Source organism: Erigeron canadensis, chromosome 9 (assembly GCF_010389155.1).
Source record: "Erigeron canadensis isolate Cc75 chromosome 9, C_canadensis_v1, whole genome shotgun sequence".
Lineage (NCBI taxonomy): Eukaryota > Viridiplantae > Streptophyta > Magnoliopsida > Asterales > Asteraceae > Erigeron > Erigeron canadensis.
In genome coordinates this window covers 7814281-7825890 of record NC_057769.1, presented here as the reverse complement: position 1 = coordinate 7825890, position 11610 = coordinate 7814281, and the positions used below count along the sequence as shown (strand labels likewise).

At 33.9% G+C, this 11610-nt stretch overlaps 1 protein-coding gene across 1 annotated transcript; it reads right to left on the bottom strand.

The window, feature by feature from the left end:
- Nucleotides 1-10053: 10053 nt before the first annotated feature.
- On the bottom strand, nucleotides 10054-11290 carry LOC122581819 (protein FANTASTIC FOUR 1-like). The gene has a single exon (XM_043754112.1). The coding sequence runs from the start codon at nucleotides 11144-11146 to the stop codon at nucleotides 10232-10234; it is 915 nt and encodes a 304-aa protein (XP_043610047.1). The 5' UTR covers nucleotides 11147-11290; the 3' UTR covers nucleotides 10054-10231.
- Nucleotides 11291-11610: the final 320 nt, after the last annotated feature.

The window sequence follows — 11610 nt, the reverse complement described above, 5'->3', positions numbered from 1 at the left end:
ACATGACATATAACAAACTTTTTTTAATATATTAAAATATAATTTTCTTGATTGTCCGCGTAATACGCAGGTTACTAAGCTAGTATAAACAAAAACTAGCTTTTAGACCCGTACTAAATACACAGGTTTTACAACATTATCAATATAAGAATTAGTAAATGGAACAAAAAAAAATTTCTTATATATTAAAATGTAAAAACATACTTAAAAAAGAATTGAGATATTCAAATGCAAATATTGAATGCTAAATAATATTAAGGCTAGATGATGTAGCAGAGTTTTTCTTGATTTGTCCGCGTAATGCGCAGGTTACTAAGCTAGTATAAACAAAAACTAGCTTTTAGACCCGTACCAAATACACAGGTTTTACAACATTATCAATATAAGAATTAGTAAATGGAACAAAAAAAAATTTCTTATATATTAAAATGTAAAAACATACTTAAAAAATAATTGAGATATTTAAATGCAAATATTGAATGCTAAATAATATTAAGGCTAGATGATGTAGCAGAGTTTTTATTATACAAACTCTACCAAAGAAACAATATCTTTACCTTGATTATACAATTGATTGAGTTTACATTGATGTCTTGTAAAAAAATGATTCTATTTTCGTTAGTCATGGTTCCTAAAAACAATAAAAGTAACAGTTGGTTCATGGGTTTTCAATGATTTCGTGTGTTATAATTTTATTTGTATGGTTTAGTTTATATAAGAAGATTTTTTTTATCCTAAATATAATTTGATTCCAATTATTAATAATAACAATAATTATATTGGTTATAATCCGATTACAATTACTTATAAAAAAATATTATAAGGGGATGATTGGTTTGGATAAAGGAATAGCGAAAGGAATGACAAAGGGAATACTAAGGATATTAATATTGTATAAATGTTGCCTGGTTAATACCGAGGAATGACATCCCTGGAAATCATAAATCTCTCTCTCTCACTATACATACATTATTATATATTTATACTAGTATATAGATAAAAGATATATATCATCATCACCATTGGAATAAAAAAAATCCCGTCTGGATATCATAAATCTATATATATATATATATATCTAATAATACATCTTCATCCATGTATCACCATCACCATCGGAAATCTACGCACAATTCCACAAATATACACACACACATAATATATACACACATATAGATATGAAAGTCCCATGTTTGCATAGATTAAGTTAAATTACAACTAATGTAAACTTAATTAAATAAACAAAAACAAATAAAGTAAACACGTTTAACTATATGTATATATATTAATTAAACAGTGAATACATGGTTGGTTTACAAAGAAGAAAAAGAAAAATACTTGTTAAGTTTTTGACACACAAAAACTTAGATGTTCTACAATAATAAGAAACACACAAAGTGACAATTGCAGAACTGCACCAATAAGAGTTGCGGCTAGGTCAAGTGATTCCTTATATAGACAGAGATGGGAATCACATGACAACCCAATAGATGTTGACACCTCAAGGTTGTCACCCATCTATTGGTGGATCTCTCAGATCTGCAGGGCTCTCTGTCTTCATCTTGTTTGTTTCCAAATCCGGTATGAGAGAGAAAGACCCAAGTACCGTTTTGGTACATGATCACATGTCTTCAATTTTCTTGATCAACATGTGTCTTAGGACCAATATTCTTATCTTCATTTTCCCGCTATATTCTGACTTACAAAAACTGGGCAATGAATCATCGAACTTATCTTTAACTTGAAGATAATATTGATTGCTGAGAGATCGCTGACAAAGCTACTCGCTGAGGACTCGCTGAAGAAAAGACTTGCTGAGTCTCTCAGCGAATCCATAACTCAACAAGATATATATTACACATAACACAAACAGATATAATAAATGGGTAGGTGAAATTGTTGTAAGGTTGTTCTTTTCTAACAATTTTAAAGGATAATATTCCCAAAATCAAAGAGGTTTCATACTAAATGGGTACGTGGAATTGTATAATAAATGGGTCGGCCGAATATTTTATTTTGGTCAACTATATGCATTATCAAATGTGTGTAATTTTTTTATACCATATTAACTGCTTCGTACTTTTTGTTAAAAAACAAAAATATATAGCAATTCCAACCGATCTTGGCAGAATAAGAGGAGAAAGGAGAAGTAAAAAAAATTGAAAAGTAAGGGCTTTTTATCTGGAAAATACCTCAACTTGTCACTTTTTACTTTATTGAGGTTCAAACAAAATTCTGTCCTATTGTGGGGAAAAAAACCGGCTAAACTAACTATATTGAGAATTGACCGGCTAAGTGTTAATTTCATCCGGTTTTTGTATTTTTTATTATTCCACGTGTGTTTGTATTTCCACCTTTATTATATAAATAAAATAATAAACTCCACGTGTATATGAATATACATATACAATAATAAATCTGTAACCCCACTCACAACTCCTCTTTCTCTCTCTCTCTCCCCCCGTCTTCTTTCCCCTTTTCTTCCAAAAAAACCCCTAGAAATCCTCCATGTCATATTCTGCAAGTTTTCATCCAAGACGTAATAATCGAAGTGTTGCGGTGCGCGAAGGAGAGTCACTATGTTATTGTGGCTTTCGAATTAACCCTAGAAGTTCATGGACAAGGAAAAACCCTGGAAGACGATTTATATCTTGCCCAATCGTTGTAAGTATACAATAAAGATTCGATTTTTCTTGTGTATGTTGTTGTAATTTTTGTTAATTATTATCAGGATACTACAAGAAAGTGTAGGTTGTATCAATTTTTGGATGAAGAACTACCTAGTGACTATTACAAAGATTTACTTTATGATATGCATCATGATTTGGAAGCTTGTAAAGTTGAATTGGCATCTGATCAGACTTATGAAGACGGTTTGAAGGTGAAAGAGGATTTCAAATTGGCATCTGGTAAACTGCAAGTGTATGAGAGGGTGTTTGTAGGCTTGTTTTTGGTTGTCATTATTTTGTGTGTGATATTAGGTATCGTGGTGTATCAATGAAATTGTGTTGTATTTCTAGTACTCTTTTGTAGCTCCAGAATGTTGTAACACCTTTATCAATGAAATTAGCATATTCAAGTTTCTATTCTGCAAGTAATTACTTCATACAACATACACATACTTTGACTTGAGTAATTACTACAAGCAATGAAATTAGCAGATTCAAAGTAATTACTTCATGTAATACTTTGAAGAGGCAATATACAAAAACATATCTTCTCAAACAAAAGACATAATATTACCATAGGCAGTTTATGCATGTTTATCCAAGCTAACACATGTTACAAATTTCTGAAACAAAAGACATAAAATAGCTACCGGACCACATGTTTCTGCCAGACATTACAAGTTCATTACATGCATACATACATGCTAATTGTTTTCATGACAAACAGACATAAAATAGCTACTGGAACACATCAAGGCATAACTATTGGATCTTCTGGAGTGGCTCCTTTTCCTCCAATTTTCTTTCCAAGCCTCTGCAGAACAACTCTTTGACTTGGGACCCTTTTTTTCACCTCAACTAGCCTTGCACTCCTCCTTTCTGGGTAGCCTTGCACTCCTCCTTTCTGGGGTAGCAGTTGTCTTTTTTCTTGGTGTTCTTTGTGGGGTAGCAGTTGTGTTCCTTGTGGATGTTCTTTCTTCAGTATCAGTGGTCTTCCTTTTTGGTGTTCTCTATGGAGATGCATCTTTGTTCTTCTTTGGTGTTGTGATTCTGACAGGTTCCTTCCCAATTGGCTCTGTTGCATGTTCCCTTTGACTTGTATCTTGATTTTCATTTGTCAAAGCCTGTTTCTGCTTCAACATCTCTGTAGCACTTGGGATAGGCACATCTTTTGGCCAAATTGGGACAGGGATCCCATCACCAGAACTTATGTATTGTTCTCCAGTTTTGGGGTCAACACATATGCCTGCACCCCACCAAGCAGGGTGTTTCCTTGGACCTATATAATATGTAATATGCTTGCATTATGGGGTGTTCTAAATGATAATTCTATGTTCTCTAGAATAATGAGTAAATATAGAACACCAATGGCAAGTAATATAGTAATAAAGGTAAGTAATATAGAACAAGGTACAAGGGAAAAACCTTTAACACCTAGGAATTTGGGATTCCTGAACCCCACACTAGAAACACCAAGGGCAACTCCAGATTTTGTGGCTGCACTGCATGATCCTATCACAAAGTTGTCATCAGGAATGTTCTTTTTTGGACTAAGGACTTTGTCCACATACACAGCTCTTTTGGTCCACCTCTGCTGCACATTGGATTATTCCCTGTCTCACCCACTTTTTGCTTTTTCTTTAATTGACCATCAGGAGGTGTAAGGCTACCTTCATTTGGGGTTGGTCCACCTTGAGATGGTCCAACATCTTCCCATTCAGATGGTCCACCATGTTGAGATTCAGAGGGTCCATCATGTTGAGTTTGAGAGGGTCCATCATGTTGAGATTGTCTTGGTCCACCTTGAGATTGTGGTTGGCTAGTTTGACCCACATTCTTGGGTGGCCTTCCCATTTTATTTTTCTGTTTAGGGGGCCTGATATTTTACCTTAATTGTTAATTACTATAAATAATATTAAGCTTCAAATTAATATATCATATATGTATATATATATAAGGGCTTTTAATCTGAAAATACCTTTCAACTGGATCATTCTTGCATCCCTTTTTGTTATGACCAGGTTGTAGACATCTCTGGCATGTCATTGTAACACCATGCTTGGTCACCCTTGTCTTACTACCCTTCTGAATCACATGGCTCTCATGTTGTGCCCTTATTCTCTTCTTGTTGGGTCTACCAGGCATCACCCTCTGTTTGGGAGGTAGAGGGTTGTTATATGGAGTGGGTTTCCAAGTTGTAATTCCACCAACTGCATGCATGTGATGGCCATATGTTTCTTGGTAGAGTGTTTTCCTAAACCATACAGGAACATAATCCTCTACATTCTTTGCCAGTTTAAGTATGACAGACACTGCATGAAGGCATGGCAATCCAGTTAACTCCCATAGCCTGTACCTACAAGTCCTCCTTGCTTCATTCACCTTGAATCCTTCATCAGCCTGTCTTACCTCCCATTCATCCATTCCACAATGATATGCCTTCCAGTATCTGCATAAGTAATTTGTTATTGTAATATACACTTTTATTAGTCCATTAATACATATTGTAAATGATAAACAAGAAATTACCTATGTTGATCTTTGCACCACTCTATTCTCTTGATTATTGATGGACAGATATCAGTTGTCCATGTCTTACACAACCTTCTCAGAGTGTTCATCCTTTCTAGTACAATGGTCCTAATTGCTTCTAACATGGTAATTATAGGCTTATGTCTAACCAAAGCAATCACATAATTAAAACATTCTAAAAATCCATTTTCTATAGATTCACAACCCCTGTCAAGTACAAAGAAAGCCCTTGACCATGTTTTTGGGTCTTTGTCAACCAAGTACTGATGTGCAGCAGGATTAGCATCTCTTATCTTCTTCATAATCCTATCAAACAGTTGTGGGTATGAAGCTTTAGATGCTGCCCAGAAAATCCCTTGCAGATATGCACCAGTGTAATACTTCCTGAAGTTGTCATATATATGTCTTGCACATTGTTTGTGCTCAGCATTTGGCAATACATCCTTAACTGCTTGTATAAGACCCTATATATAATTACATAACCTAATTAAGACATGATGCCACATATAATTACATTACCTCACTACAAAAAAACAGGTCTTTAGAGACTGAAAAATAGAGACTGATTTTCCTGTTTTCTATAGGCTGGTACTTTCTACGACTAAGCTTCCGTAACTAAATAATCAACAACGACTGATTTTTCAGTCTCTGAAGGCCTTTTTTCTTGTAGTGCCTAATTACATAGCAGAAATTAAATAGCAGACTATAGGATATAAATAGCAGAAATTATATACCAAAAATTAAATAGCAGAAATTAAATAGCAAATTTACTTTGTGTTGATTAGATATTAGAGTAATACCAGAACCAGCTCCAATGTCTAGATCTTCAGCCAAAAGCTCCAAAAACCAGCTCCAATTCTCTTTATTTTCAACACCAACCACAGCCCATGCTATAGGATATATATGGTTGTTACCATCTCTCCTTATGGCACTCAACAACTCACCTTGGTTAGGTTTCTTTAGAAAACACCCATCAAGTGCAATCACCTTTCTACAACCATGCATCCATCCTTTCTTCAAAGCATCAAAACATACATACATTCTATCAAAATAGACCTTCTCATTAGGATCCCTTGTTACACCAATCTTGACAGTTGAACCAGGGTTGGATTCCAAAAATTGTTGTGCATATGATCTAAGCATGGCATAATGTTCCTCCTGACTTCTCATACTCATGTAGTGCATAAGTCTTGGCCTTCCTAGTCTGATTGGGAGTTACCATGCACTTATATTTCTTCATAACCATATCAGATATATTCACCAACTTAATATCAGGATTGACTCTTATTCTGTCACCAAAAACTTTCCTTATCCATTTATAGTTCACAAGTGACCCAAACCTAAAATTCCTCACACATGTATGCTCATCCTTCAATGATGTGATCTGGAATGAATCTTCACTTCTCATTTTCTGTGCATAACATCTCCATGGACATTTTGGTTCTTCACCTCTTTTGGCAGCAGGATACCTATGTTGCTTCCTTTGTTTTCCTAATTCTGGTTCTTTGAGTGGTTGTGGTGGTCTCTGTCCACATCCGGCAACACATTTCTTCTGTGTTGACTTCTCAAACCAAATATTGAACCCATTTGCAATTGCATAAAATGTCATCATCTCCCTAAATTGTTGATGATTAACATATCTTTCTCCTACTATGGGTTTTTTCTGTCTCCAATGTATTGTATGGTTATGAACTGGCCACTTGTCAAGGGTCTCAATTTTTTTGAAAACATCCTGATCTTCATCATCTGCCCCCTTCAATTTTTGAATTAACTCTTGCATGAACTCCTCATGTTCAGCCACAACTTCTGGAATCTCTGCATTTGTATTTCCTCCTAGTTTAGGTTGTCTATTAGGCTTGGGGTTCTTCTTTGCAGCAGCTCTCATTAACCTAAACTCCCTTAATTCATCTTCCCCTTCAGAAAGATAGTCAACAGATAATGCATCATCACTATCACTGTCACTAGACTCATTTGGCTCATATTCCTCATCACTAGTAGAATACTCATCATCACCAACCTTGGGTTCACCATCCACCTTGGGGTCACCATCCACTTTGGGTTCACCTCCTGTTACCTCTTCCCCTTCTGACTTATTAGTGGACTCAGCAGTGTTACTACTACTACCACTAGAAATAACATGTGTTGCATCCTCTGCAATTTCAGTATGTAAAGTAGGTTGACTTGGTTTACCAAGGTTAGTATGTGGTTGACTAGGTTGAGTTTGAGGTGGTTGACTCTGAGATATTAAGTAATCCTCTACCCTAATGGAATTACCATCCACATCATTACCCTCATCTGATACATCCCCTTCATTTGCTTTTGGAGGTACAACTAAAAACTGAGTTAGGTCATCCATGAAATGGTCTAAATATATATGCAGTTTCCCATAAGAGTACCCTAAATCAAACAAGATATCGACTTCTGCCTGACCATCAATTTTAACCAACCCACCATCAAGTTGATTTTCTGGAAGTAGGAAATACAAGTTGTTGAAAGACTGACCACATCGCTCTTCTAACCAACTCAATAGTCGATCATAACCCAAAATAGGGGTGAAAAAGATTTAAAACAATGTCATGAGTGTACCTCAGTGGTTGAAATTCAAATGAACCATCGAAGTGAACATCAAACTCGTAACCTGGTTCACCCATACTATAAAACAGACAACAAAATGAAATTAATTAATAAATTATTATCCATACATATAAAAGAAATATTATTTACATTTTTTATTATTAGTTTCTCGAATTTCAAAAAAATCCATGCATCATCTTCCCAAATCCGATTTAAAACCCTAGATTCTAAAACAAAAACCCTGATGTAGATGAAATACATATAAAAGAAATATTATTTACATTTTTTATCATTAATTTCTCGAATTTCAAAAAAATCCATGTATCTTCCCCAATCCGATCAAAAAACCCTAGTTCTTCATCTAGTTGTAAGTGATTTTAAAACAAAAAAACGTACCTGATGTAGATGAAAACAACAACGATTCGAGTTACGACGTTGTATACATACGATTAATAAGTGATTTAATTAGGATTTGTGATTTTATGTGTTTTAGGGTTTGTGATTTTATGTGACGGGAGACAAAAGGGGAGACAGGAGGGAGACAAAAAGGTTGTGGTGGGATCTGATATGAAAACGATCGCGATACAAGTATATATATGGGAAGTGATTAAAATAAATTAGTGGGAAGTGATCTGGCGAAAACGTGGCATCCACCTGGCATTAATTAAAAGGAAATTGTATTTCGAAATTCAAAATTACCGGCTACCGTGTATCGGGTCTAATATAGTTGGTTTAGCCGGTTTTTTTTCCCCACAATAGGACAGAATTTTGTTTGAACCTCAATAAAGTAAAAAGTGACAAGTTTAGGTACTTTCCAGATAAAAAGCCCGAAAAGTAATGATTACCTTACCCCTCAAATTGTTAGGTAATGCCTCTTTACTCACTACTAGGTATTCAATACCTTTACCTTGTACAACCAGACATATTTTTTCATTGCCTTTCCCATACCTTACCCCCAAAATCCTCCAACCAGGCACCCCCTAATTAGTTTGATTACAATTAGATAAGATATTATGCAATAAAGTATTAAATATTTTTAAATTTGGTCAAAAAGAAAGGGGACGTGCTATATCCGAAACCTAGAAAACGAAAAAGTGTAAATTAAGTATATTTAAATTTGGTTCAATTGTAAATTGGTGATGAAAAACCAAAAAGTATAAATTAATTTAGACATGTGTTGATTTAATTAATTTTGATAAATTGAATGTTGTGATTGGTTAATTGAGGTTAGGTCAGTTGCATTTTAGTATATATTAAGATTAAGATAAGATATTTATGATAAAAGTTAAAGGAAAAAGACTTATGTAAAATTATGACATTTTAAATAGGATGGAGATAGTAACATTTATCGAGAATTCATGATTTAACTTAAAACTAAGTGCAGACTAAAGAAAATAAAAATACAGTTCAAATATCTTGTTTTATTCATTTGCTTATAATTAAACTTTGTTATATTTGTTTGTAAAATTTTGTTATTCACTTCAAATATCTTAAACTTTTGTTATAATTGAATATAATTAACAAAATGCATAAAAATTTATATTCAGCACACGTATTTCTCATAAATCACAACATTTTAGCAAGGTTTATGACCAAAATCTATATCAAGATACATGGAGAAAACACTAACAAAAGTTTACAAACAAATACTATAACAAAGTTTAATTATATGCAAATAAATATCTACACGTACATATATAAAATAAAGAGAATATTCTGTAATTTCCAACACAAAAGACATACATGTGCTTGTCTTGTTAATCGAAGCTGTACGGACAGATGATATGAAAACGACTACAAAAATTGGAAGCTTCCTAGTAGTTTCACACATGCAATGGTACCGCCTATTTGTGGAAATTGAATGGAACAAGTTTAAAGACATGTCTCTATTCTTTTTTTAATTTTTGGTAATTCCACCATAATACAAATCCATTGAACATGTTTATTTTATGATACATTTATTACAATGTTGCAAATCATAGTACAAATTATGTCTTTATGTCTTGTTAATTAGAATTTGCATAGCCAAATTAGTTAGTAATTAAACTTTACCGTTTACTATATGTTAGTGCATGCACATGAACTAGCTAGCGGTGAAGAAATTAATTTCTCTTTAATTTAGCATATGATGGTATTAAAATTTCAAACTTAATTGTAGTCCATCGAACATGTTTATAGAAGATTAATGAAAATTAGAACTATTTTTTTAATATAAAGGAAATATGCATATACATTTTAATAGAAATGTATCTAAAGAATACACCAAGGATAATTCAGATTTCCAATAACCATAATAACTACCAACTATATATATTAGAAATACCCTATGAATAGGATATCAAAAACAATCATAAACATTGAGGAAAACCACCCCATAAAAATCATAATATCAATTGAGAATATAAAAATTCTCAAGATTCCAATAACTAATATTTATTTTTAATTATGTTTATTTTTCAAGAAATTGCCACCCAAGATGAAGCCCAATTTGTCAATACTTTGTTCCCATTTCCACCTTCCTTACACCTAGTAACCATTTTCAACTTTCCTTTTCCGGCAATTCGCCACCGGTTTCCGTCCATGTCCCACCGCCATTCGCCACCACAACCACCATCCTCCACCTCATCATCCGCCACTGCCACATCATCATCATTATCATTTTCCTCTTCCTTCTCGTCCTCGTCTACAACCTCATATTCACTCTCGGATTCCACTTCACCACCTTTTTCATAATTTTCACTTTCTACCCTTCCACTTTCATTATTTTCAAAACAGTCCCTCAACAATGAAAGTTTTAGTCTTCCATTGATACGTTCAGTTTGGAAATTTGTCTCACAGTTAGAAACACTAACTGCTTTTATAACTAACCTCCCACCTTCCCTATGATGTCTTACTTTGACTGACCCATCAGACCCACTGATGGAAGTCAACGGCGGCGGAAACTCACTCCGACGTACTTTCCGGTCAAAATTCCGGTTATACTTAGACCTATGAATGCTTCTCAACCGCTCGCGTTCCTCGACCGAAAGAACACAAAATTCATCACCACTTTCACTACCCGTTTCACTTCCTAAACTTTCCGTACACATTTCCAAGCTTTTAGTACTCAATGCTGACGCATTGCGTTTCGTCATTGGATGAACATAAACGACGTCGTTTTGGTGATCAAAATTATCATTATTTTTGGAATCCATTTTTGTTTGGTTATCAAGAACTTTTAAAAAACTCCACCCATTTTTCTTCTTTTCAACATTTTTAGTTTCTTGAATATCTGGTTGTGGTACCAGGACTAGGGTTTCTGAAACAACGAGAGATTCGATAACTTGTGGCTCAAGGCAAGATTGCAAACCTTTACATACAATTGTTGCCATGGAAAAAAAGAAGTAGATTAAAATCAAGAATTTGATTTAAGAAAGTTGGTAAGAAAAAAAAACCCTTTATTCAAGAGATTAAAGGGTCAAAAAAATAAAATAAGGTGGAATTTAGATAAGATAGAGCGGGGCTTGGGTATGGCATGGAAAGAGTGGTGAAAGGATGAAGGGTGTATTTATAGGTGAAAAAAAGAGTAGTGGTGTGAGGAAAGAGTGGAAAAAGGCAACTTTTTAGTGCAATTGGAATTTGTAATTTTTATTATATTATTATTATGTAACTTTTTAACTTGTCCACACATTTTATCATCAAATGGAATACACATTCTCCTAACTTTGTCTAACCAAGATTGAATATTTCTTTCTGTAATGTACGTATGTATTATGTATTTATTTTAAAAACGAAAATGCTTTGAAATTGAATCTTAGGTATATGGTTAGATGTACGTATTTAATGCTTTATTGGA